General features: G+C 36.2%; 6 protein-coding genes across 7 annotated transcripts in view; 3 read left to right on the top strand and 3 right to left on the bottom strand.

The window, feature by feature from the left end:
• The first annotated feature begins 1,505 nt into the window (after positions 1–1,505).
• On the top strand, positions 1,506–3,101 carry LOC115997634 (heavy metal-associated isoprenylated plant protein 45-like). Its single transcript, XM_031237226.1, has 3 exons — positions 1,506–1,577; positions 1,943–2,018; positions 2,661–3,101. The coding sequence occupies exons 1-3, from the start codon at positions 1,530–1,532 to the stop codon at positions 2,981–2,983; spliced, it is 447 nt and encodes a 148-aa protein (XP_031093086.1). The 5' UTR covers positions 1,506–1,529; the 3' UTR covers positions 2,984–3,101.
• Positions 3,102–4,115: 1,014 nt separating this feature from the next.
• Positions 4,116–7,230, bottom strand: LOC115996900 (ent-kaurenoic acid oxidase 1-like). The gene is made up of 8 exons (XM_031236337.1): positions 6,986–7,230; positions 5,783–6,260; positions 5,179–5,439; positions 4,967–5,056; positions 4,806–4,884; positions 4,605–4,711; positions 4,379–4,500; positions 4,116–4,227 (listed from the first exon to the last, which is right to left on the bottom strand). The coding sequence occupies exons 1-8, from the start codon at positions 7,228–7,230 to the stop codon at positions 4,116–4,118; spliced, it is 1,494 nt and encodes a 497-aa protein (XP_031092197.1).
• Positions 7,231–8,932: 1,702 nt separating this feature from the next.
• Positions 8,933–12,800, top strand: LOC115996815 (ribose-phosphate pyrophosphokinase 1). Its single transcript, XM_031236237.1, has 9 exons — positions 8,933–9,107; positions 9,317–9,508; positions 9,604–9,852; positions 10,121–10,264; positions 10,483–10,650; positions 11,512–11,581; positions 11,878–11,959; positions 12,183–12,342; positions 12,547–12,800. The coding sequence occupies exons 1-9, from the start codon at positions 9,033–9,035 to the stop codon at positions 12,583–12,585; spliced, it is 1,179 nt and encodes a 392-aa protein (XP_031092097.1). The 5' UTR covers positions 8,933–9,032; the 3' UTR covers positions 12,586–12,800.
• Positions 12,801–12,845: 45 nt separating this feature from the next.
• LOC115996814 (DNA replication ATP-dependent helicase/nuclease JHS1) lies at positions 12,846–23,847 on the bottom strand. 2 transcript variants are annotated; one of them, XM_031236235.1, is made up of 34 exons: positions 22,997–23,847; positions 22,450–22,611; positions 22,106–22,345; positions 21,929–21,991; positions 21,612–21,782; positions 21,464–21,517; positions 21,321–21,382; positions 20,788–20,920; positions 20,491–20,601; positions 20,281–20,377; positions 19,995–20,077; positions 19,563–19,628; positions 18,726–18,878; positions 18,515–18,570; positions 18,368–18,425; positions 18,190–18,300; positions 18,034–18,090; positions 17,607–17,741; positions 17,292–17,534; positions 16,851–16,925; positions 16,625–16,737; positions 16,426–16,498; positions 16,185–16,289; positions 15,869–16,036; positions 15,158–15,227; positions 14,926–15,077; positions 14,654–14,731; positions 14,476–14,568; positions 14,251–14,388; positions 14,130–14,169; positions 13,969–14,042; positions 13,750–13,884; positions 13,296–13,415; positions 12,846–13,165 (listed from the first exon to the last, which is right to left on the bottom strand). In XM_031236235.1, the coding sequence occupies exons 1-34, from the start codon at positions 23,711–23,713 to the stop codon at positions 12,986–12,988; spliced, it is 4,386 nt and encodes a 1,461-aa protein (XP_031092095.1). In that variant the 5' UTR covers positions 23,714–23,847; the 3' UTR covers positions 12,846–12,985. The 2 variants fall into 2 exon arrangements, with proteins under 2 accessions (XP_031092095.1, XP_031092096.1); XM_031236236.1 differs by having other exon boundaries at positions 21,470–21,517.
• Positions 23,848–24,065: 218 nt separating this feature from the next.
• LOC115997555 (50S ribosomal protein L18) lies at positions 24,066–25,752 on the top strand. The gene is made up of 2 exons (XM_031237135.1): positions 24,066–24,293; positions 25,278–25,752. Exons 1-2 carry the CDS (start codon positions 24,111–24,113, stop codon positions 25,671–25,673), a joined length of 579 nt encoding a protein of 192 aa, XP_031092995.1. The 5' UTR covers positions 24,066–24,110; the 3' UTR covers positions 25,674–25,752.
• The window catches only part of LOC115997554 (UMP-CMP kinase 3-like), a 6,560-nt gene continuing 4,421 nt past the window's right edge, over positions 25,710–27,848 (bottom strand). The window contains exons 3-9 of the mRNA XM_031237134.1: positions 27,721–27,822; positions 27,400–27,454; positions 26,872–26,989; positions 26,414–26,570; positions 26,238–26,318; positions 26,014–26,121; positions 25,710–25,920 (exon numbers count right to left, since the gene is read on the bottom strand). Coding sequence (XP_031092994.1) covers positions 25,771–25,920; positions 26,014–26,121; positions 26,238–26,318; positions 26,414–26,570; positions 26,872–26,989; positions 27,400–27,454; positions 27,721–27,822 — 771 coding nt within the window. The 3' untranslated portion in view covers positions 25,710–25,770. The remainder of the gene's footprint in view (positions 25,921–26,013; positions 26,122–26,237; positions 26,319–26,413; positions 26,571–26,871; positions 26,990–27,399; positions 27,455–27,720; positions 27,823–27,848) is intronic.

Raw genomic sequence — 27,848 nt, 5'->3', positions numbered from 1 at the left:
AGGTTCCAACATAAATCAATAGATTTCAACTCAAGACGGTTAATCAAATATAATTTAACAAGAAGAACAAAATAAGGATGAAATAATAATCAATTCTTGATCACTCAAAGCAAATTTATGAAAAGTAGTGTGTGTTATTCTCTAAAATTTGTTATCTATTTAATTTTGCAATGTCTATTGATCTTTTGTTAATTAGTTAGAATTAAAATGTGGTTTAATTCAAAAAAACAAATGTGGTTTTTACTTGGAGTCTATCTTCAAACAATTTAACATACATTCTCCTAAATTGAAAATTTGATATTTTTAAACTTTTAGATTATCCTCAAGCTAGATTGATTGGCCCAAACACAATCATATATTCATATATTAATGTTTCAATCTGTCTCCTTAAAGATCAGAATTAGATTCCTCTTGGTTCCATATTCTAAAATGTCATGTCATATTCCCAACACAATTCAATAACAAATATTGCAAAAATGTGCTTTCGAATATTAGAGCTAGCTATACATGAGAAATGACGCAATATACCTCCTATATATTATTATTCCTCTTCTTCTTTTTTCTTTTTTGATAATACAGATTTATTTTTTTTAAATTTCATCGATCTACCTCATATATTATTCCTCTATTATACTTTTTGTTATTTACATACTTCAATTTAATACTAATTATCCAACAGGCAACAGCTTATCCTCTATCAGTCCATCATATCGATTTGGAGAATGTTCTATTTAATTAAATATTCGCTTGCATTGTTGCAAGTTAAACAACTTGTTTCGTATATACTACCAAAATGAAAATAGAATAATAAAATAAGTAAATAATATCAAAATTAAATAAAATACAGAATATAATGCCTTTAGTTCTTCAATTATTCAGGATTGGTCACTGTTGGGCATCAGCCGAATTCAGTCCTGCTCGATTCTAGACATGATGATATGACTTAGCATGAAGGGATGTGGTTAAATGGTTAATGTCCACCTACTTATCACCAATTGGTTAGTGAAATATGACAATTAAGATAGCCAAATAAGTCTGTGGTTAAGCGTGCTTGACTTACAAGGTTGAGATCCATCGTTTTGGTCCATTCTAAGGGATTTGAGGAGAAAATTGATAATTCGATTTTAGGTGAAAATATTGCTTAGTTTGAAGGAAATAATAGTGATGGGATTGAGTGAAGGGCATATTTCAGTGGGCATTGAAATCTCTAAGCCCTAACACCCTATTATGTTTCTAATCATAGAATGACCAAAACCGTCGTAATATGTAAAGCTAAGGTTATGTACTTTATTATATTTTAAAAAAAAATTAATAGCAAGAGACCAATCACGTCCCCCAATTGCTTTTTAGTACTGTAATTGTCATGTATATATCACAATAAAGTTGATCAACTTGTTTTATTCTTTTGGGCTATCCATTCTTTTATACCTTACTACCATAGGTGCATGTGTATCTATATAAGACTAAGCTGCTCTGATATTTATATATTAAGCGATACATATATATATAGTGCATGTATATATCTTACAATGTATTTTGGATGGTTCAAGAAAACAAGACGATCTGATGCATTATCTGTAAGTATAATAGATCATATAGCAATGAACTTACAATAATCTTTTCATGCATGCCCAAACAGTGGCTCTGAAAGGAGTGGTTGAGTGGTGAAACATACTTTTCGTATTTGAAGGTTACGAGTTTAAATCTTGCTAACGCCGTACCCTCTCAGTCTAACTTGTTGCGCATGGTCTTTCTAATGCGCTTACCTCTCTTGTGTGATTGCGGGACTTACCTAATGTACACCTTCGGATAGTGGCTAGCTATAAGTTTTCCTGAAAACTCAAAAAAGTAGTGTGTGTGTATGTATATGTGTATATTGGTGTTATCTTAGTGTTGAAACTTGAAACCCTCATTTTATACATATATACATGATGATATATAGATTGTGGAGCTGTTGGTTCGTATGGACTGCGATGGATGCCAGAAAAGGGTGCGAAGGGCAATCTCTAAATTAGAGGGTAAGTCTTTATATATATATATATAGAAAAAATTGCATCTTCTATCCTTGAAATGTTGAGTCGTGTAAAATTAATTGTAAAATTATAATTGTTTATCTCGATAAATATCAATTTATTTGGCATATTACACCAATATTCACTCCCGCTCCCCCGCAAAATAAACTAATTCAAACAATTAAATCTTGGCCAAATTAAACCCTATTGGGGCGACAGTTCTCTAAAAAATATTGTTGCATACGCTAAGATTTTGTAGTTGCATTATAATGTTACATTTTTAGTCATTTATAATCATTCCGGTTTGTCCCGTTAACGATTCATTAATGTTAGTAAAATTGTACTCCGACCACCTAACAAATCAGTTAAAGAATGATTAACAAAAGCCGGCATGTTGTCAAGCGACATAAGTGTGACTCTTCTAAATGGGAGATCACAGTAACAGAATTAGTAGTACTAGTACTGGTAATAGATCAGATGTTAAAGTAAAAGACCAAAAAGACAACAACAACGCAACTAGAAACAATATTTACAAAGGTTGAAACCAATAATATACACAATTTAAGAACTAAGGAAGTAATTTTTCCTTTTATATATTACATGCAATTCTTGTGTACAAAAATTTCTTCATCTTAATTTAATTTTCAGGCGTTGACAGCATGGAGATCGACATGGACCGGCAAAAAGTGACGGTGAAAGGGTACGTGGAGGGGCGGCGCGTGCTGAAGGCGGTGAGAAGAGGGGGGAGCAGGGCGGAGCTGTGGCCGTTCCCGGACGACGGCGAGTACTTTCCCTACGCCGCTCAGTACTTGGACGAGTCAAACTTCGCCCCCACTTACAACTACTACACCCACGGCTATAACGAGAGCATGCGCGGCTATTATCCCACCCTGCCTTACTCCACCCTCGTCGACGACAATGTCACCTTTAGCTTTAGCGACGACAACGTTCATGCCTGCATCCTCATGTGATCTCATTTTTATCTTCTTCTTCTAAAATGAATTTAATATTATGGTGATCAACTGGTATTTTGAGATCGTTGGTAAGTGAATTACTAATGTAATTATAAAAAAATATATATTATCCAAAGCAAATCTGAATCAGTTTCATAATAGACGGAATATAGAATGTCCTCAAATAAAAGGTAAGGGATGATTGCCGTTTTAGCCTACAAGTTACTGGACAAATATGAGTTTAGTACTTAATTATCATGAGTAGTTGTAATTTTGACCTTTAATTAGTCACAAAAGTGACTATTTTGTGGTTAAGATATATATTAAGGACTAAAATTGTAACTTTTAAAAATGTTTATTTTGGTCTTCTGAATGACTAACATAGTCACTTTTGTGATTAATGCACTTGGTCTATATATATATATATATATATATATATATATATATATAACTTAAGAACGAAAAGTAGCTAGTGCAATTATCCTTCAAAAGTGACTAAAATTCATATATATATGTATGATTAAAAAGGAGGGGGAAATCCTAGGCTGAGTCAGCCTACATATATGCGCATTAGCAAGATATATATTGTAAGAATAAGATCGAAATGACGGTGCCGGACCCGACCCGCTACAACCCTAGTTACATGGTTGTAGGCTATGCAAAAGGTATTAACACCGATTGGATGGTATTATTGTCACAGAAACTGTACATAGCAAATGTATATATGCTGTACTTTAAGGAGTGTTATTCGCCGCTATTATATATGTTCTAATTTTGTTGCAAGGATGACAAAAAATATATATATATGCATTCCCGGCCCGTTTTCTAAGAAGTTAATCAATATATATCATGTTAACAAAGAATAAAAATTAAAAAGATTTCAAAAAAAAAAAGAATAAAAATTAAAAATAAAGCAAAAAAAAAAAAGTAATAAAGATTAGGATAGTATTACTTAATGCATGTTTTTCAGTTCAATTCTCACAACAACCACATAAAAAAAGTATATTTAACTGTATTCATTTCTACTTTTCCGACCCATAAACACACAATACTAAATAAAGCTAAGTAATTCCCCCAAAAGAAACACCTTCTTTCTTCTCTATCTTGTCCTGCTGATGATCAACATGCACCATATTCTCTGAGATCTTGTCTAAGCACTTGGAGCAGATGAAGTTGTTCTTACAATTCTGCCCACACAGTTATCTCTAGGCACGGGAAGGGGTAGAAAATTCGTTGGGCATGATGGGTTCTTCCTTTGTAGCCTGCAAACAACGTTAAATTTAATCTTAATTAACCACCTTAACACCTTTCAAAAAAAAAACCACCTTAACAAGTTTAAGGAAATAATTAAAGCTGTAATTAACAGCAAAAACAACAACAATTAATTATCATTATTATTATAGAAACACTCACTCATAACCAAGCAGAAAATGATGGAGAAAAATCGTAATTTCAAGCTTGGCAAGATCTTTTCCCACGCACGATCTGCCCCCCGCTCCAAAAGGTATGTACTCTCCTGCTTTGGGTGTTATACTCTACACACCACACCATATTATAACATTATTATATATATAAGAATATAGTTTATCCAATACATGTTTTCCAACAAATTAAAATATAATAACATTATTAAACTCACCTCCCATCGTGAAGGATTAAATTCATACGGATCTTTGTATACTTCTTCTTTCATGTGAATGTCCGGAACGATGAGCATAGCTGTCCATCCCTTCGGAATTATATAGCCTGCCGTTTTGGTCATATTAATCGTGTTAGCCCATCAACAATTTTGAAAGGCCAAATTTATAAGCCTAAAAGATGAAGATATATGATGACATACCATTAACATTAAAATCTATCCTTGCCTCTCGGAACATTATACTTGTGCGTGAAATTAAACGAAGGGTTTCGTCTATCACCTACAAAGGAGAAAAGAATCATTTTAAAATATATTATCGTTACGTTCTCTACGAAGTTGTTCTAAAGAAAAACAACTTTTACCTTAGGAAGGTATTGCATCCTTCTAATTTCATTGAAACTCAAACCCTTTTGATCAGAAGGCCGTTTCCTCACAATTTCTTCTTGCTCGGCCTAGAATTAAACACACGAAAAATGTCAATAATAATTAGTTTTTCAATAATACTATGTGATTTAGTCAATTGTCTACATTAAATTTTGATGAAAATAAGGTGGTGATTGATATGTTTCAGTACCTTAGCTTTTTTGAGGATATCAGGGTGGTCGTGCAGAAGGATGAGTGTCCACAATGTGACACAAGCAGTTGATTCATAACCCGCGTTTAAATACATTATCAGAATATCAATTATTACCTCGTCAGTGAATCCTTTCCCATTTTCATCTGTCATATCTAGCATTATACCTGTCACATCTCTCTTTTCGGAAACTCCATCCCTCCTTTTATCTCTTCTTTCTTTCAATATCTTTTGTAACACCGCTTTAATTCTTCTACGTGCCTGAAATTTTACATTAGTGTTAACAAAATACACCAAGGAAATGCACAACACGTACAAATATGCATCATTAAGTACACATCACCAAAAAAATATCATTACTAGGCGTGTAAATATACACCACACAATGTTCAGAAATACACAATTAGGAACATGTATGTGAGTTATAAGGGTGTTTTTGACCATTTTCATTATTATGCATTTTCCTATCACTAGTGGTGTAAATTGCACTGACTAACAGCACGAGAAGGCCAGGCGCAGTGGCACCTGAGCAGACTTCGTGTGTGTGTGTGTGAGAGAGAGAGAAATATTGTTGGAGCAATTGTATGAATGTATGATTAATTACCTTAAGTCCACGGTGGTAAATAAAGCCCGGTATGTTGATAGCCATGGCTTTAAGTCCACGATTCATGAAATAATACTCCTTCAATAAGGCCGTGAGGATATGGTCAACCTCGGAGCTCACGAAAATGTGCATAATTACCCTAAAAAATAGGGTCGGGAGCTGCCTCGCGAACTCCATCTCTCCCATGTCTGCCCATTTCTCCAGATGCGATTTCACGTTCTCTTCGATGGTGATGAAGTAAAGCGACAGCGCCTCGTGGCCGTTGATCGGAGCCGACGTTATTTTGCGCATGCGCTTGTGCTCTTCGTCTACCAGATTCACGAACGATTTTTTCCCGACCAGTTCCTCGGTGCTCGCCGGCCACCCCGACTTGAAGGCTCTGTCGTCCGTCATAACTTTTCCGCAGGCTTCCGCCGATGTAACGATCACTGTCGGCCGACCAAACATGAGAGCCTTGTACATTCCTGTTTTCCCGTATCTGATCCATTTTTCAAAACATAAATCAAAATTATGACCAAAATAATTGCGGGTTTTCTCTGGTGCAATGAACTTGACCGAAAGTATATTGACAATAATGAAATTCCTGAATAGAGTCATTTTTACACAATCGGGTAGGCTTTTCGAGTCTAATTATTACTTTTGATTCCACAAGTTTGGTGCCATTGTATTTTAACAACTAATGTACGATTAAAAAAAGTAACAAGTACCCAACTTTCTCTCCTCCCCCCCCCCCCCCTTCATATGAGAATTTTCGTTAGATTTGGTGAGAATTTCACTAAATTTAAGCAAAATCTAGTGAGATTTTCGCTGAAATGAAATCAAGTGACACACCGATTTCTTCTTAATTCTCACCTGAAAAATCTACGATTACAAAAAGTGATTACAAGTACCCAACTTTCTCCACCCCCTCCCCCCTCCCTTCCCTCATATGAGAATTTTCGTTAGATTTGCTGAGAATTTCACTAAATTCAAGCAAAATCTAGTGAGATTTTCGCTGAAAATGAAATAAGGTGACACACCGATTTCTTCTTAATTCTCACATGAAAATCGACCAAAAGTTTTTTTTTGGGGGGGGGGGGGGGGGAGTGGGAGAAAATGAAAAATAGAATACAAATACAATTCTATGCATGTAAAGCTCAATTGTCATGCACTAATAGTATAATCACAAACGTACAAAAATTAACAATTTTCACAGTAAGATACCTCGAAACGTAAGAGTTATAAAAAATATCGGGATTCGAAGATGTGAAAGCCCTAAAATATAATATCATGGTACCAATGTAAGGCCAACCCAAATCCCCTGGTGGCAGAGAGAACCTCTTGTTGCCAAGCTTCAATACTTCATAGTACCAACTGTTCAACCTCCTAACCACCCACAAACAACCTAAACCCATTGCCCCAAACCTAATAATATTCCACAAAATAACCTCCCAACTCTCCATCTCCATGATTGCACTCAACCCAAAATCTTGTCTTACGTTGTAAAGTAAAATGATATGTTGTTGACATGTATTTTCACACTCATATTTATAATCAATTATACTTATCTATGAATGGCAAGCCCAAATTTAGATTAATTACTATACCAAACACGACAAATTTTTTTATGGTATACAATCTTGGCAACTTGGCAAATTTAAAATTTTCTTTTTTTAGAAATGACTAAATTGCAATAACGAATTTAACTATTTAGAGTTTTAGCCAAAAAAAAATTATCAAAATCATACGTGACAACTGACAAGTAGTTGTCATTTGACCCAATTCAATGAATTAATTATTTAGAAAAAATAATTTTTGTCCGATCTTTTTTTTTTTTCCCTCAAAAAGATAATTACATATCATTAAAAACGAGTCTAGGTTAAATGCTTCTCAATTATGTATATATTTATGTGATTCGGGCTACCGAATTAATTAAATTCATCACTAATATTTTGTACCAACGCGGCATGGCGGGGCAAGAAATATACTCCTTTGTCCCCATTCCTGAAATCCCGTCCCCATTCTTGATTGGAAATTGAAAATAGTCCTCATTCATATCCCCACGGGAAATTAGATGGGGACATAAATTTTCCATCCCCAGTCAACTCTTAGTCAAAATATTAATTACCGTAATTTTTATTTTTAAAAAATAAAAACATAGGTCTTAATATATATAATTATAACATCGATAAATATAATAATTGAAAATTATAGTTCGAGTTATATATAGGCAAATAATATATGTATTATACACACACACACACATAATTTATCATTCAAAGAAATTTAATTAAAATATAAACAATTAAATTAATTATATAATGATTTTTTTTTAGTATAATGTAGTAGAACAATTTAATTTGTCCGATAAAATTGAAATGTACAACATTTAAAGTACGATACATTTGTCAAAGACCTTGTGGTCTAGTGACACTTGGTGTCCAGATTTACACTTTCATATGCATGATGGGAGCGGGTTCGAGCCTGACTCTTTGTGCTTCAGCAGGTTGAGATGTATAACAACTGATTTGTTGTGGAAACCAAAAATAAATTATTTTTATACATAAAAATCCCCACCGAGGCGCCTAGCGCCTAACTCGGCCGAATTTGACCGAGTTAACTCTGCCTTAGCCAAGTTAACTCGAGCGAATCGGTCTTGTTGATTTGATTATTATATTTATATATATTTAAATTTATTTATTTATGTAGGTAAGAGAAGTAAGAAATATATATATATATATATATATATATATATATATATATATATATATATATATATACAATATAATACGGAGTATAATATAATATACAATATAATATATGACATGCATCCACACGCATAAATTATTTTTTTGTTTTTATAGGTTGCCGCCTAAGTACCTCTTAGCGCCGCCTAGATCGCTTAGGCCCTAGGGACGCTAGTCTACCGCCCGACTAGCTCCTAGCGGCGGCTAGCGCCTACTGCAACCATGATATATATTATCAAATGTAGCACAGTTCTCCTCCCACGGTGGGTCTCACCCTTACCTGTCAAAATCTTGAAATTTGCAGGAGAAACAATATCTTCACATTTATTAAAAATCCACCAATCACATTTTTTATTTCAAAAGCTCAACAAAAATACTAATGGGGATAGCCTAAGAAGGTCAAAACCGATTACCCGCGTGTCTCGTATACAGTTTTCCAGTTGATAAAACGCATTCACATTGGAAGATAGCTAAAACCCTAAGCCTCAGCTCGTTGCTCTCCATAACCGGACCTCGAGATTTCAATGGCCTCTCTGAGCTTGCCTGGAAGTCTCGTCAAGCCTCATCGCATCAAACGCCGCCCGCCGCCTTCATTGATTGTAAGCAATCTCTATCTATCCTCCTTTTTCATGCCAAGTTCTTATCGAAATTTTCAGCATACGTATCCTGTATTTTTCATGCTAAGTTCATTTTTAACCGTAGCTTATCAAAATTTTCAGCATACGCATCGTGTAAATGTGGATTTATAGATTATGCTTTGTATATATGCGTGAATTCTGATGTGATTTCTGGAATTTGGATATGGAAGAGGTGTAATGTGGCGGAGCCGTTAAAGTTCAAGGATAATGGCAGGCCAAGCTTGCCTGCACAGATTGGCAGCGATGCGACATTTCCGAGCTTCCTAACCTCTAATCAGTTCCGGAAACTTTCTATTCCTCAAAATCAGAATGACACTAGACTCCGAATTTTCTCAGGGACTGCCAATCCTGCGCTTTCTCAGGTGATTAGATTGCTCTAGTTTCGGCATGTACACTTATAGGTATGTCATTTGTGCTTTGTCAATTGATATGTGATGTGATACTGCATGCTGTACAGGAAATTGCCTGCTACATGGGTTTGGAACTCGGAAAGATCAAGATTAAACGTTTTGCTGATGGTGAAATATATGTCCAGTTACAAGAGAGTGTCAGAGGTTGTGATGTATATCTTGTGCAACCTACTTGTCCTCCTGCAAATGAAAATCTTATGGAGCTCTTGATAATGATTGATGCTTGTCGCAGAGCCTCTGCCAAAAATATTACTGCAGTTATTCCTTACTTTGGTTATGCTCGAGCTGATCGGAAGGTAGTAGTTTGTTCAGTATTTTACTGCAAAACTTGTTTCCTTGAAATCAAACTGCAAGTTAACAATAAGGAGTCCGATTGTGCTACACAATAAAATGCACTGGTTTTCGTGTTAAAGCAATAGTTTGCCCTCAGTATCTGTGTGTGAATTTATGGCACATATTCGGAAAAGATGTGTTGTGGAATACATTAATATTAATTCAGCCAATAACTTTAATTCTTAGATACTCATACTCTTGTGCCATTCTGAAAACTGGCTGCTTTTTCAGACTCAAGGCCGTGAATCCATTGCAGCCAAACTTGTTGCTAATTTGATTACTGAAGCTGGTGCTGACCGTGTTCTTGCTTGTGATCTTCATTCCGGTCAGTCCATGGGCTATTTTGACATTCCAGTGGACCATGTACATGGTCAGGTATATGTTATGGAGTATTTGATTTTGGTATTTATCAACAGTGGCTGATATAGAATCTCAAATAGTCAAATGTGATTCTATAGACTGGAGAATTGGAAGAAAACTAGAAAAGGACTTCCATAGTGGAAAAAAAACATTTTGATATTTTAAATTTAATAATAATTATAATTTATACTTTTGTTCTTACCTGGACTTTTTATTTGTGTTTACAACTGTAGCCTGTTATACTTGATTATCTTGCCAGCAAGACTATCTGTTCTGATGATTTGGTTGTGGTGTCGCCGGATGTTGGTGGAGTTGCAAGGGCACGGGCTTTTGCCAAAAAGTTGTCTGATGCACCTCTAGCCATTGTGGATAAAAGGCGCCATGCACACAATGTTGCTGAGGTAAATTCTTCTGAAATGAAAATGGAAAGAGGTGCTTATCAAATTGTTCTGGCTTCTCTCTCTCTCTCTGTCTCTCACTTTTTTGCTTTGTTGTTTTTTTGTATGCATTCTCCCATCCTCCTTGATGGGAATAGTCAATTCCATTGCCCCCATCCTTCCCCAGGGGCCAGGGGTATACTGCATAGGATCTAACAGTGCCTTTTGTTCTAATCATTCTAGTCATGGTCCTTGTATTTATATCTGCACTGATGTATCTTAAGTTCTGGCTTCTTGTAATCAATTCCCTTCACAAAATAAACAAATATGAATATAAACAATTACCCCAAAAAAAAAGAAGGTGAAAGCAGCATGAATGGGCATATGGAGTAATAAAATAGGATCATATTTATGTACCAGGTGGAATTAGAAGTCTTGAGACTGGTCTATGACTAGTTCAATGGTTCAGCTTATGCCACTGCCCACTGGTCTAGTTCAATGTCAGTAACTGTTAACTTATTTCATGAACATGTACATATTGGCCTCTGCACTGTTTCCATGAAAGTGATGGCTGTTCAATCTAAATATGGAATGGCAGGTTTAGATCCCATTATATGACTACTGACTACTGACTACTGTCTACACCTTTAGTGTCAATGCATAAAAAATCATGTAGAAATAGTGAGAATACTATTTTACATTATAGTAAATGCCCTTTTACACATGGAAAATGCATTAAACATCTAATTATTTGTCTCCCTCTATTATATCCTATTGACCTTATCTTATTACACGGGTATCAGCAACTTCCCTACCTCTATCTCCCATGATTGATTTAGAGATGCCTCATCTGAATTCTCATATGCGACTGGCATGATCCTGCAGGTAATGAATTTGATTGGTGACGTCAGGGGAAAGGTAGCAGTTATGGTTGATGATATGATTGATACTGCTGGTTAGTATTCTGGTTTCTTGCTCTAGTTTAACTATCTTCCTATTCACCAATTCACTAGCTCATTGCTTGATTTCTCAAACATTCTCTTAGATGGAGGAGGATTTGGTTAATCAGCCATTGATCAAATACTCAGTTTCAACTTCTGGTTATTACATTACTGATATTGTATTTTCCTCTTCTGATCTGTCTGTTTTCAAGTGGAGATGGGTTATGCAATTATGCTTAGTCAGGACCTCATTGTTCCTTGTCAGTTTATTAATTTGTGGAAGTCATTGAATTAACTTGCTTGTTTTCAGGTACTATTTCCAAAGGAGCTGCACTATTACATCAAGAGGGAGCAAGGGAGGTGTATGCATGCAGCACTCATGCTGTTTTCAGGTACCTTTGTGGAAGTGTATGCTGGTGTTAAGGAGAGCATAGCATAGCAAGATTGAATTGAATGTCTCAGTTCACATCTTGGCTTGCTTGCTTGCCAGTTACCTGTCCGTGCCCAAGAAATGATTACATTTTGGAATATGATGTTCAACCAACCTTGGACATTCTAATATTTTTAACCTTTTTACATGATGGTATTTTCTTTAATTGCTATATTATTTTGCAGTCCTCCTGCAATAGAAAGGTTATCAAGTGGCCTCTTTCAAGAGGTAATTGTCACAAATACCATTCCTGTCGCAGAGCAGAATTACTTTCCTGAGCTGACGGTGCTGTCTGTTGCAAACCTTCTGGGAGAAACCATATGGCGTGTTCATGATGACTGCGCTGTAAGTAGAAACCTTTTTTAATTTTAAAAAAAATCAGAAAATTAGCTTAGTGGACAAGCTAGGGGGCTAATGGGGTTCCCTCCCTATGCACCCGGGCAATCAACAAAAATTGCTACCAATTAACTTTTTAGATTCTTTTCTACAATTGAGAAGTGAAAGCAAAGCATTCAGCTCTCTTATCCTAATTTTTTTTTCATTTGTCAGGGTGGGTTTGAGCCTTACTCAAGCCTGGGCATTGATTGATTCAGTCTGAAGGTGCTCCTTTTCTTGCCCTTTCTCTATAGCCATCCTTAAGAATCTCAATTTGAAGGGATAACATATGGTGTTAACTGTAAATTTGGCCTAATGGTCTATAGGTAGTGTAAAGGATGTCCTGGGTGGCTCTGTTTTCTTGCTTGTGACTGCAAAAGCTGATATTTAAATTGGAAAGTAACAGTAAAAATTGTCTCAAGGAATAATATCGCTATTATTATTCTTTTCTTTTTTTCTTTTTTAAATATAAATTTGAGTATTAATCTATTCATCTATTGCAGAAGATTCCCCTTTACAACATAAACCAAATAGTTGCCTAAGCCTCAAGGTAATGCACTATGCACAACAAAAATGAAGAAATTTTACAACATCCCCATTTACAAAAGAAAAATTACAAATCACCATTGTCTGATCTGGTCTGGGAACATCTTTTAATCCCAACTTTACAATGACGAATATCGTTTTTGCCAACACTGAAAATGCCGCCCTGCTGTTCAATTGTTTCAATCAGAAGCTTGGGCAGTGGCACTTTTGAGAGCGTAGCGCAAGAACCCACCATGATCAGCTTCTTCTGTTCAATACAAAGCAAACACTAATGTCAAAATGACCATATTTTGTTTTGTAATTTGTAAACCTGCTGTAATGAGAACCACTAAATTACAGCAAGCAATAAATACTATAGGTAAAAAGGAACACTTAACCTTTGCGCGTGTAAGAGCAACATTAATCCTGTGCCAGTCTCCAAGCAACGTAGAAACAGAGCTCTTTGGGTTTTCATTTGACCTTACAAATGACACCAAGATGCAATCTTTATCCCTGCCCTGCAATAGGCGAAAATGCAGTATTTAGCATCAAGGACACCAATATAGAATATCTATGGATATGCTTGAATTAAAAAATATATATAAAAAAGACAAAAATTTGTGTGAGACCGTCTCACAGATTGAGACCCGTGAGACAGGTTGGGTCAACATAATTTGAGTCGTAGTTAGTATTATGAGTTGGTCTTTGTTTAGTTTTTGTGACCCAAATTATTTTGGGCCAACCCGTCTCACAGGTCCGTAAGACGGTCTCACACACGTGTTACAAGAAAAAAAAAAAAAAAAAAAAGATTCATTAAGCCATTGTACAGATAAAGGCAAACACCAAACTAACCTGATATTTGTCAATTGTATGTATCTCGACCGACGTTGAAACTGCTTGCCTGATAAGATCTGCCTGGGAGTTGTAGGGTGTAATGATGCCAATGTCTTCCTGTGATATGCCTGTGTTTAACAACTTGTTTGATACCTATAAGAAGAAATAATATCAGAAAGCAGCAGTTTATTGTATGCGATAAAAGAGAGAAAACTGGGAAGTATAAAGGATTGATACCTCAGAAATGATATAAGCTTCTATTGGATTGCTTAAACTTTTGCGGTCATTTGTTTCAAAAGCTAGCAGCAGATCTGAAATGGGATGGCATAGCAAATATTAGAGTTAAGACATGAACTTTCGAACTGCAAGTTTAAATTAATTAGGATTTTTTCACTGACCGGTGTTAATAAATATTACTGGCTTGTTTGGATTCATTACCTGCATAAATCAATTATCCCCAGTTAAAATACTATGATTCACTTACAAGCAAAATAGATTTCCTGAAAATTAAAAATTTACCTCCTTCATCCATGGAGGTCCAGCTATAGAACAAGAATAGGTGAGCTTCGCATTCTCCACTTCTGAAGAGCCACAGCGTAGTCTGTTGCCATATATCAAGGTATTTGATAGTTCCATTATTTCTTTGCACATACGATACTGCAAGGTGTAGCATATTTTTTGTTATTCTAGTGAGAATTGAGAGGAGATTGAAGGTGACAATTATAATTTGAAGGTCAAGATAACCTGGCTTTGCAAAGCTGAAATCGCTTGTGGATGTGCTTCTGAAAGCCTGCAGAACAGACTTACTGCCATTCCATTCTCTTTGGCCTCTGCACTCTGATATAAGAGGTAACAGTTGAATATTTTGTTTAGAGTCACAAGTTACAGCTAGGAGCTAAATACAGTATAGAGAAAGAAATACCTGGACAAGTGGTGGTAATTGATAATGATCCCCTACAAGAACAAACTTCGATGCAAACATCAATGGTCCCAAAGAAACCTGAAATGAAATTGTTATTAATTGTTTCCTGTCCAGAAGGAAATTGATAGCCATATCAAGCATTTTGTTTTATCAGGATATAAAACAAACATGCACCGATAAATTATTGAAGGATTATACTTTGACTATCTCATAAGAAATCTAACACTATAATGCTGGAGGCTGTAAGAAATAGTTTATATGAACACACATACGGGTAATGTAGTTTGCCCAGCTTCATCCATGATGCACACATCAAATCTCTTGTTGGCTAGCAAAGGGCTAGTTATACCCAAGCATGTAACACCAACAACTTTTATTTGCTCTAGCCTTTGCTTGATGTCTTCAATACCACATAGGTTGGTTGCTGTCAAAGAAAATTGGAATATCAATTAGGTGACAGACTGAATAGAGAATGAGAGTTCTAAGAATGATCGAAGGCCCAACTTGATAGGCAATGTTCTCGAACTTCCTCGTGCACAGCCTCATATCTTCCAATACGTATGAAATCTATACCCTGCAGTAGTTCCAACCATAATGCAGCTTATAGTAGTGGCAAAGTAAAAATAAGGCATAGTATAAATGACATGTAGTTGTACTTCTCAAATTATTAAGATGCTGGTTTTGTTATGGAGATCATTGTTAGTCATGTATCCAATACCTTAATCTATCCTTATTAATAATCCATGTTTTTGGTGAAAGTGCATATATGTGTATATTTATCAGCATATATGAGTCAACGAGAACAAGCAAATAATTTGGTCACAAAAATTTCAGTTTGATTTTTGAAAATAAATAAGCTATTATTGGGTATGTCTAACCTCTTCCTTATTAAAGCCAGGCCATTACGCATTAATTTATGTTTGTCAATTTCCATGTGGCAGGTAAGTGTTTAAAACAGAAGTATTTCTGTTTCCAGTTCCCTTTAGACCAATATGTCACATATATTTCCACCTTAGCATCAACCCATATTTTGTTTTGTGTTTTAGATGTGTTCAAACTGGAGAACATAATAGGTCTAGTTAATGCCTAAATGGTTTCATATTGTCTCCTTGTTATTTCTTGCGAATGATAGTCAGTGTTTGCTAAGTATAGGAAAACCCTTTAAGGATATAATTAACACAATTATTTTTGAGACGGATGAGAAATGGAATGAACCTGAGCCTTCAATTTGAGAAGCAAATTATCAACAGCTGAATTTGTGTAGGATGTAAGCAAAATGGATGCACCTCTCATTAACAATGCCTTCACAGCATGCACCATCGTGGATGTTTTGCCTGTTCCAGGCATGCCTAATATGAGTGCATAGTCCTTTGCTGTAAGTATCTGCAATTTTAATAATTTTAAGTGAATCACTGTTAGTTTTTTCAAGTTTTACTTCTCTTTGGTAAGAAATCCATGAACAAATTTTTTTAAGAAACTTTTTAATTGTCAAGATAATACAATTTGTCCAGAAAATATAAGGATATCTAACCTTGAGTATGGCCCTACGCTGATCCCCATTCAATGTTTTCTCTGACCAGATGTAAGAAATGGCAGGATCTTGACTAAAGATGCAGCCACTATCAAATCTAGGCACCTGTAACAAATTTGTATCTTAAAGAATCCAAGTTGGATAGTTTCGTGTCTTTTGTTTGATTTTCTTTGTATGAAACGCTAGGAGACCTCATAATCATTGGAGAAGAAATTCATATTTGAAAAAGTAGATCTTTCACCTCAAGATCAACAATCATCTTTCGCAGATGTATACTCTCTTCATTTTGCATAAACAGTTGTGTAAGGTTGAACCTTCAAAAAATAGTAAATACAAAATAAAATTAACAAAAAATAAATAAATTTGTCATTTGAGCAGCCATATATGCTTCAATATAAATATTTTTCTTTACTTAAACAGTTAAACTAAGACGCTACTACCTCATAATTGCAAATGATGATGTAAATTCATCTTTATCAATCCGCCAAATCTGCTGATGAAGATCTTGTCGCAATCTGCTTCCTGGAAGCCTTAATCGTTTTGAAAAAGATACCTAAAGGTTTTGGGAGAGGGACAAAAGTTCCATGTAATTTAAACAAAATTTGAAACTTCTACTTTTGGTTATTAAAATGATTATTAAAGAAAGGCATGAATTAGAACACTTACCGAGACATGGGAATTACTTGTATCTGTAATGACCCCACTAGCAATTATTAAACGACCAGGCTCTGTGCTTAATATCTGAAATAGCAAACATAAAATAGTTAACATCTGATAACAAGAACAGAATGAATACATTAGTTGGAGCAAATCAGGCAATCACAATGCAGTTTGACGAGCTTAATGCATTACAGTAGTGTTAATATGAGTGCCTAAAATTTGAATTAAATATGATATCTTGGACCTATCAGCATGCTTTGAAGCTTGGGTAAATAAATATGTAAAGCTTTCACTGCTCATACACACAAACAGTGAACTGCATCTGAACAGAGAGTCCCACTATGGCATGAATCTAGAGCTGTTTATTATGCTAGCTAAATGTCGTCAGAATAGCGTGTTTAATTGGAGAAGTGTAGAAAATAGAGTTACACAGGAGAAAGAGAATACCACATAATCACCATTCCTAAGTCTGCATTCCAAATTGTTTGTTATAGAAGAACCATGCGTATTCTGTTGATCAATGCCTACTGAAGGCAAACTTTGGTGCACAAAGTGATAAATAAACTGGTTTCCAGTACATAAGTTTTTCTGTGCAAGTTTATCTGATGGGCCAAGAACCAGGGGGGATAGACAAGAGGAAGAACCTTCAGTCTCCGAACCATGTGAACTCCAGATTTCCTTCTTAACAAACTGCAATAGGATGCATTTTCAGGAGCTGATTCAAAATAATGCATACATTATTGCAATCAATTCATATAGTACCTCCAATTCTTTGGCCTCCAAGTCAATCAATCGATCCCATTTTTGAAGAAAAACAGCATGTGCAGTAGTTAGATGGTTAACAAGTGAATCAAACACATTTCCCAGTCCACTACCCTCAGTCGTACCGCCATAGGCCTCCAATATTAAATACAACAGGCAATAAGAATGTTAGAACTAAATAATTTTTTTTAATTTTTTTTTTAAATCTAGTAAGATCATGTTATCTGCAGCAATAAGTGATAGGTGAGAATTGGCACAGAACCATGAATTCTTCTAAGCATAATTTTTAGATACCTAGTTAGAGGTGAAAACATGAAGCAATTACTCCTTGCATGCCAAAGGTTGGAAAATGGAACTCTTTGGCATTCCAAATTGAATATAGTAGGTTTAAAAATGGTAACATTTTCTCATCAATATTTTAGTTTACCTTATGATAGACACTACAGATATTAAGATGTCGACATCCTTTGCACATGTTTGGACTCTGCATACCAATGAAAGATGATAATAATACAGATATATTAGGAAATCGGCTCCCTAAGCTTGAATAGTTAAAGAAGACAGAATAGCAACAAAAATGGACCTGTATCATTGGAGGCAGTTGTTGAGTCGTTGATGCCCTTAGCAGATCATTTGCAAGTTCGTTACGGCGCATTAAAAGGCCAATCAAATCAGATCTTCGAACTGTGATTCCCTTCAGAAGTACATGTATACATTAGGATATCAAGGAGAATGAGAATACTAGTAGTACTTGATCTTACCTGTGTTTGATCTGTGTGAAGATAGTAAAGGAGTCCATAATCGATCATTGTTGAGTATCTAAAAGAAAACAACAAATGGCAGATATTCAGTAAGCCTATAAACAGAGAAAAAAGCTAAAATAAGCCAATGAAGCAAAAGACATGGACCTTTCAGACATTAAAAGAGTATATAGCATCACTTGGGCATTGTGTTCCATTGCAGCCTGCATAACATAGTATTTAGACAGAAACCAATAGTTTTAAAACAATACACCAAAGTATATGTTGTGGAGAATCATTATCACTAGAAGTGCAGCAAAGAGGAGTTTAGATATATCTCCTTGGCAAAACAAAAAATTAAAATTAAAATGAAACTTGCCTGGCCACTAGTTCCCTTCCCAGTTTTGAATTCCAGAGGCACAATCACATCCGTAACTTCATTATTTATTTCAACTTTTACTTGCACAGAGACATCAATCATCCCTTTCAAACCATATTTTGGGGCCCATGCCATTTCTTCAATGTCAAGTACCTATAATTCATGAGATGCCCGGAAGAAAAGATTAATTTACTCAAAGTTTTTATTTGGTTATATGGGGCACTATATGTGAAGCTACATTTCTTGTTACAAATGCACGTGGAGTTCAAGTGATCACTTCAGCACCTGAAATTGTTGCCAGTTTCTCTATATAAAACTCTTTTGCAACATTGTTATTGTGAAAAGAAAAGTGAGAATGTGTGACCTTAAATAGAAAAGTCCTTTGTGCATATGAAGTAGGGGCTAAACAAGTCAAGCTACTCATGAGCTATTTAAACTCGAATTTGATTTGGTCACAGTTGAGCCAAGTTGAGTACAAGCAGCTCAAATAATAAGTTTAGTCAAATTCAAGTTTTTTAATACTCGGTCCAAGCTGCTCACAAGCATAATCAAACTTCTATATTTTTATATATTTATAAAAATATCTTTAAAATATAAAAATAAATCCTAAAGTTCTTGTCATAATCAAGCCGTTGAACCAAGTTTTGAGCTTGTAGTGCTCAGGATCAACTTGGCTCAATTACACCCTTAATGTGAAGGGTCAAGAGTACCTTAGGAATCATGGGTTTTATTGTAAGCACTACTAACTTGAGGAGAACCATAATATATTTGGTCAACACATACATACAGATAAGAATAAGAACAAGAAATAAGAGAAAGCAAGATGAAATGCTTTACCTCCAATATTTTGATCTTTTTATCTCTGACTTCACTTCCCAAACCAATATTTTGTATTTTGGAACCCTAGAAGAATTTATAAAAGTAAACCATTTTGGAAATATGTTTTAGCACATGGGAAAAATTAAACATTCCGGTATTAATTGAAATAAAAAGTTTTCAACAGACATCTTTTGCATGTTTTTACACTATTTCCTTGGTAAACTTTGAAGTAAGGCATTCATGGCAATGGAATTATTGTTTTTCCACCAACTACAGAAATTCAGCCCAATATATAGACATCAAAATAGTTTGAACTTTCTAAGAAGTTAGACAGGGCCTACTCAGGACAATTCGTGGTCTAACCAAAAATAGTCCATCAAAATGACCTCAACATTGAGCACTTCGAAACAAATTGGTCTATTAATATCATAACTACAAAGATACATTTACCTCTGAGTCACGGAAGAGATGTATCCAATTCAATATTTTTGGAATTGCCTCAATCAATATTTTATGGAACTCATTTTCACTGACTGCAATATATACAGAGGAAGAGTTGAGAAATAAGTAAATATAGACACAAATAATGTTTTACTGGATTTAGTAATACAGAATACTAAGGTATGTGGCCTAAAGGACCAATAATTCATAAGACGTAATGGAACCCAATTTAATGGACCCCCATGGCTGCTAATAATAAATGAAGAATTGGAGAAAAAAGCAAATCAGTTTCCACCTTTGCAAGCATATAGGCTCTCAAGGTTTTTGTGAAGCAAAACTTGTGCGTGTTCCTTCAGGTATTCTTTTGTAGGGGATTCTCTGATAAGTCCTGCCTGGAGAAATAAAAGCAATGGTCTATAACATTTTTAATTAACTCCTCAAACCCAAGGACAATGTGCTTTTTGACAGATTATACATAACCACATGAATTTTTCCATTATCAAACCTGAAAAATCTGATGCAATAGGGTTCCAATCAGTGCTGCAGCTGAATATTCACTAAACTTTAGCCTCTCATCCAGGACAGCACGCCTTGAGCAACTGAAACTTGCAGCAACCTGTAGAGTCATAATATAGGGAATAAACTCTATAGACTAATAAATGGAATACCCAATTAATGACAGAAAGAGCTTTTAGGATGTAGAGCAAGGAGCACATCAAGATGAGATACAGCCACACTAATTACAGAGATGACTACATATGAATTCAGGTTCAGGCAGGTGAAAATTGTTTGTTTCAAATACCCGTGTCCCAGAAGCCAATATATCTGGATGAACAATTAGAAAATTCTTCTCATGATTAACATCACATGTCCCTTTGTCATCAAATTCTCCTATGACATGAACAGTATCTCCAGGTGCAACAACACTATACAACCTGCAAGCAAAGAGAATGAAACCATTACACTAATATCAAGATTTCAGTTATAATTTGGATCCAGACTGACCACAAGATTTTGAGGGATACATAGTAAGTCCAGGACATAAATAAGAATGAAGCAACTCAACTGATTAAGTAATAGAAGTGAGACTATGTTATCATCTCAGCAAAGTCCATCCCCTTTTTTCTTATACATTTATTTATTTTTTATGAGGCAATGACTTTATTGAGAGAAAAAGGCATCAAGGTGTGCTTACAAAAGGTCAACCTCAACAAAGTTCAGCCTCTTTTCATTGTTATATCATCAGAGTGAGCCCTACTATAAGTAGTCACTCTTATCTATTTAAAAGAAATTGATGTCTAAGGAGTTAAAATGAAACAGCATGAAACTCATTACCATTCATCCCACAATTGCACAACTCGCTCTTCCCCACTTTGTTCATTGAAAAGGCGCAAAACCTAAAAGTCATAGTCACATATTTCAGTTTACCAGTTTCTTCCAGAAACTTCTAGAGAAATTGACATGGCAAATGATCAAACCTTAACTAAGCATTTTGAACCAGAGGACTCAAGATGTCCATGCTTTTCAGAAACCTATATAGAAGAAATATGATGCAACTTAGTGCAGTTCAACAAATCCTCATCTTTCTCATATAGGAACACTAGGTGAAGAAGTATTTCCACTCACCTCCAGTACAAGAAATAAGAGTGAAGTTTCTCTTAAGTTGCTTCTTGCTTCTGGTAAAACGGGATCAGATCTGACATGCAGATCATTTCCAGAGGATATCTTGTTGTCCCCACTTACAGATGATTCAACAGATATTACATCTTCTACTTGATCCAAAAGTTCAATTAGTGCCTAAGAAGATAAGGAGACAACATATGCAAATTATTATGTGGGACTCTGAATTGCAGGTGTAGGAATAGAGGTGCAATCAATAGCTAATACTGAACAATGATTAGAGCAAGTTCATAATGATGGTTGCATTTTTATTTTTTTTTTACCTTTTTGTTGTGTTTTGAGCCAAGCAGATCAGCTACTTCACTGGCATCAGAACCCTTGCCAGACTGTCATTTATGATATATCATCAAATCAGCCCAATTCATTCTCACTAGTTAGGGTCAGCTAAGATAAACACTATTTGCAGGAGGATCCACAAATAATAGGAATAACTAGATTACCTTATCATTGCAATATGTTAGAGATGGAGGTGTCTTAAAAGGACTCTGACTATTAGCTATGGCAGAGTTCTTCTCCCCATTTGTTTTTCCATTCTTAGCATGGATATCCATAACTTGATCCACATTGACAGAGGTCACTGTGGTTTTATTTGGGTGTACCAGAGAATTTTCAGCTTTTTTTGGTGGAGGTGAAGATAGCCACTTTTGAACTTTGCCTGATGGTTGTGGAGAAGTCTTGACCTATCATTTACAATTCATCACATTGATGCAAAATTTTGAGAATAAGATCACATTAGCATCACTACTCACTACATAACATAAATTGATATAAACCTGAGATACACCTTTTTCTGTGAACACTGCTGAAAATTCAACAAGTTTAACCGTGAACAATCTGCCAGTACTGGTAGCTTCTCTGATTTTGACAGAGCATTCAGTCGTTCATTTACAGGAGATATTCTCCAAGTAATCTCATCACCTCCATCATCCTGGCTTTGCTTTATCAACTATCACGCAGAACATAACAAATTTTAGATCACAAACTAATTTATTTTTAAGCAACTTTAACAACTATTACTATGCAGCACTAGCAATCTTATTCACATAAGTTCTTTTTCTATGACCTTGGTTCATGATGATAAGTAATCACTGAAACTTTTTCCAAGCATCACTGTTAACTAAAATATGATACATGGAAAACTATGAGATCGAATAGAAACACCACTATTTCCTACTCTTCAAATCCTGGAACAGATGACTAAAGCCTAACATCCAGTTACTGGTGACGAAATTTTCATATTGTTGATAATCTGATGCGGGTACTATAATCGTTCTACAACTTCACGTTTCTCGAAAGAAAATGAGCATTGCATGAGAAAGAAGGCTTATTACCATCCCTGGAGAAAACTTGAATCTCTTTACAGACGCTGATTTGCAAACCTCAGGTGTCACCTCTGCTGCTTCATTAGCATCATCATCTCCAACTACCACAGCTAGCGCATTGTCTGTGGGCGTATTCTGAGATGAATTGTTGGACTCGCTTCCTAGTAAACTTGCGGTATTTTTTGAATTTTCCATTTCAACGATCCTTGAGCTTGAGCTCAAATCCTTCCCTAACCTTTGAGAACTGTTACTACGAATTTGAACCACAGTATTACGCAGCTCAGGCTCACTGCTCGCACTCTGAGGCGCCGGAGCAGCACTATTCGTATGCATTTTATTCGATTCCATCACATCCCTACTGCTTCTCATTATAGAAGCATCATTAGGCAGTCCAACACTCCTCAAATTCGTCATGGAATCAGGAGCATTTACAGAGTTCTCAGCAATAGAAATACTATCATTCCTATGGCGCTGAACACTAGGATTTGCTATCCTGAGGTCATTGAGAGCGGCAGACGAAGTATCCGAACCCGAACTGCGTGAATCAAGTCTAGCCTTGGATTTCTGAGAGAGGACATTCTGCGTGTGCCGTTCGAAGAAGTGCTGGATTCCGAACTTTGTCGGCTGAGACGGTTGCTGCTGCGGCGGCGGCGCCGCGGCCTGCTGCTGATTCTGGTGGCTGGATTTCTTAGATCCCCCGCCACTCGTTCTCTTCCTCGGAGGCATTTTCCAAGTAAAACTCCTTTCTCGCTGCTATTCCCGGCTAGATCTTCTCCTCACTGATCATCAATCCTCAATGTTCTTCGTGCAACACTGTATAATAATCGGAGAATATCTTAGATATATATTTCCCGCCAATTAGAAGGTGAGATTTGGTTTCGGAGGGAGTAAATATGAACCGTCCGATTGCCGCGATCGAAATTTCACTTGACGGACCTTAATGGGCTTAATATTGAACGGGACAGATGAAAATGGGCTTAAGCGCTGGCCCAATATTGAGTGCCGCAGGCCCAAAATCAAAACTCCATAGTTTTTATCATCTTCTTCTTTTATTTTTTGAGAAAATCATCTTCTTCCTCATTTCCAGAAAGCTGAAAATCCCCATTGTTTCCTCGAAGCAAAAATGGCAGTCTGCTTGTCGTTATCGTCTTCACATCCATCCTCTCTATCGTTCTCTCTCTCCTCTGAGTTTTGCGCTAACGGGAAGAGAGAGAAACCAGATTCTCTCTCGTGGTCTTCGTCCTTCCCGCAGCTGAAAATCTCTACGTCTTTCTCCCCGTGCCGTCGAAACCTCTTGCCTAAACAGGTATCTTCTCTTCTTCTGTTTCTTCACTAAAGTAATGGAAAGCCTTGTGTATCAGAACTTCAGAATCCTCCACTTGCTTGAACTGTAAACTGTAACAGCTCGTTGAACTGTTAATCTACATTTTATGACGAATTTCTTGCAGAAAAATAGTGTTTTTAAGATTATTATTAGTGTAATTATTTGTAATCAGGATACTACTATTAATAAGGCCATTATTTCATTTAAGCTTCAATTTTTCTTCAACATTTTGATATGAATTTCAACCTTCTAGATTACAGAACTTGGGAGAACTTCTATATTGAGGAACAAAGAAAATTTTGGAGAAAATTAGTGATTACTTAGCCAGAATAGGATGCTGAAGGATGCAAAAACAAGTATTTTGGAGTCAATATCAGACCATTCAATCTGATTTGGATGCCAAAAGCCCAAAATGTTGTGTGTGGCATAGGCATCTTTGGAGCAGTCTAGCATGTGTGCCAATGGGAAATATGTCCTGATGGTGTCTTGTAATTGAAACTAATAAGTTAATCCTTCTTTTATTTACGAGAAATCTAAGCTTACCTTGTGATCCTAATTGGCAAAGGACCATAGAGATAAACCAAATCCTTGACTATAGCTTTCGGGTGTAACCAAATAGGGAATGTGCCTTGTTTGTCTAAATCTGGAACTTAAATGCTTCACTGATGCTTATATTTTGGATGACGAGGGAAACCTCACAATCCTTTCGGGGGTAGGTAAACCCTACCTTGTGACTCTAGTTAGCAAAGGACCACAATGAAGTAAACCAGCCTAGGTTACCCATAGTTGACCGGCTCAAACTAATGGGACAAGGATTCAAACTCGTGACCTTGTGATTACAAGTGTGGATCTCTTGCCATTTTGACTGGTGTTACCCTATGATGCTTATATTTGTGTATACATGTCTAGAGTGTTATTGTTGCAGCTGTTCTGGAGCTTAAAACTGATATTTGTGTATATATGTAGAATGTTATTGTTGCAGCTGCCTACACAAGGAGATCACGGAGCGAAGCTGCAAAGAGACCTAGTCGGAAATCATGGAAACAGAAGACAGATATGTATATGAGACCATTTTTACTGGACGTTTTCTTCTCAAAACGTTTTATCCATGCCAAAGTGGTACACCGACCAACCAGCAAGGTGATATCAGTGGCTACGACGAATGCCAAAGACCTGAGGACTACACTGCCATCACTCATTGACAACAACGCGGCCAAGGTTATAGCCAGGCTGATTGCTGAGCGATCCAAGGATGCTGATGTATTCGCAATGTCATATGAGCCTAGGAAGAACGAGAGGATAGAAGGCAGGCTGGCATTGGTCCTTGATACCATTGCAGAAAACGGTATCATATTTGTATAACAACAACAGAAGATTTAAACTTGTATCTGCAACAAATTTACAGAATGGTAATGCAACTATTATTATGGGCTTATGGCAACAAATCTTACAAGCAGAATTACACTATCGATCTCCTAAACATCATTCTCCATGCATAGCAAGGGATATTGACTTTATCCAAGCCATTGCAGCGCTGCTTTACCTTCCCACCTGTGAATACTGCCTTGACTGCTTCAAAAACTTCATTTGGAGGCTTGACAGCATCAATCTGACAGCAAAATAAGTGTCAGCTTTTAGGGTCATTTCCACCACAAATGCAAGGATATGTAACAAAGTAGAAGTACCAGTACAAGATAATAACCTTTTGAACCTTGCCCTTTGACTTGTAATATTCAATAACTGGGAGCGTAGATTCCTTGAAAACATTAAACCTCTTCCTTATAGTAACAATGTTGTCATCTTCTCTGCCCTTCATATGGGGGAATGAGAACATAACAAGAGGAAAAAAAGAAACAAAGAAAGAGTCAACTATGGGGAGTAGAAATAAGGTTAGAAACTTGGAATAGCGAAATCATATATTCAGACCTGGTTCCGGTTCAAAAGGCGCCTCGCCATCTCTTCTTCAGTACAATCAAAGAAGAGGACAAAATCTGGCTGAATTCCAGTCTACAAAGATTAAATATGTTTTCAGATCAATTGGAGCGAACATGCGTTGCAGCTAGGAATGATTCAATTAAAAATACATCTCCCAAGTAACTTACAATACGTTCAAAAGCTTCACGGTTTTCCTCATTGCGAGGGAAACCATCAATAAGAAATTTATCATTCTCAGTTTCCTGGATTGCTCTTTGGAGAAGGGCAATTGTTACCCCGGGAGGAACGATTTTTCCTTCTTTAATCATCCTCTGAATCATGATCCTATATGTGTGAAGGAGACAACTTAATTAGAGTTAGGACTTAGGAGTAAATAAACTGCGCTAAAGAACATAACACGGCAGAACAAGCTCAATGATCAATACTTTTAGCAGAATAAGCTCACACTTTGCCTAATGCTGTTTAGCAGAATAAAAATAGGCAAATAGAAGGTGCAGTTTAACCAATTGTTACTAAAATAGAGTAATATGACAATTACAATCAGAAGTCAAACTATTGTGCTTCAAAGAAAATAGTATCAGTGTATCCAATAAGATAAGATACCCGAGATGATTAAATACAATACCCATTTTGAGAACCAGACTTGATCTCTGCTCGAAGGAGATCCCCAGCGCTCAAATGGGTGTAACCAAAATGTTCAACAATATTTGCACATTGAGTACCCTTGCCACTTCCTGGGCCTCCTGTCAAGGGTTGGAAACTATTGAAGTCAAAAGAGTAAGCATACTCAAGAAGATAATATAGGAAAACCCCAAGACTCCTGGCCAGCAGTCAAGGATTGTGCTTTTTTTCATGCAGAAGAAGATCATGCATCTAGTGCAAGGAAAATACTGACAGCATGAAATGGTTGGTGTATGCTCTGAATGACGGGGGAAACTCGCAGCCACTATACGAGGGTGTGCATAGGGTAAATGCCTTGTGACTCTAGTTGGCAAAGGACTACAAGGAGATAAACCAGTCTAAGTTGCCTATAGTTGACCAGTTCAATATTGGAATCAAACTTGTAACCTTATGGTTACTAAGTCAACGCCCGACCAACTTGGCTGGAGTTGCCCCATGGCTAAATATTGAAATTTGGAATTGAGGCACTCACCCAGGACAAAGACAACCTTAACCTTTTTGTTATGTGGGAGGCTTCCATGTACTCCCTGCAATCAGACCTTGTATGTCAAACTGAAGTTTAGAGATTTAAAAGCATGTCAATGATTCTAAACAAATTTAAATGTGCATCAGTAACTGCAATAACATGATTAGCATCTAACAGAATGCTTTTATTTCTTGCTGATTTTGCAACTACAAGGTCCAATTCAGAATCCATCCAGCAAGTATTCTTAAACTCGATACTCAATACCAATGGCCAACAGTCCAAACTGAAGGAGCTTAGTTACCATTAAACAAAGTATTAAGTTCAAACCTTTTGAATTGAGCAACATCCATTGAATGAACTCCCCCTTGAATGGAGTCCACTGCCAGCTTGACTCTGGATTGGTCGGAACTCAATGTGGTTACCAGATACCTAGGGGGGGGGGGGGGGGGACAGGA

Source organism: Ipomoea triloba, chromosome 11, assembly GCF_003576645.1.
Source record: "Ipomoea triloba cultivar NCNSP0323 chromosome 11, ASM357664v1".
In the NCBI taxonomy this organism is placed as follows: domain Eukaryota; kingdom Viridiplantae; phylum Streptophyta; class Magnoliopsida; order Solanales; family Convolvulaceae; genus Ipomoea; species Ipomoea triloba.
The sequence above is the reverse complement of the archived record's forward strand: the minus strand, read 5'-3'. Positions and strand labels throughout refer to the sequence as shown.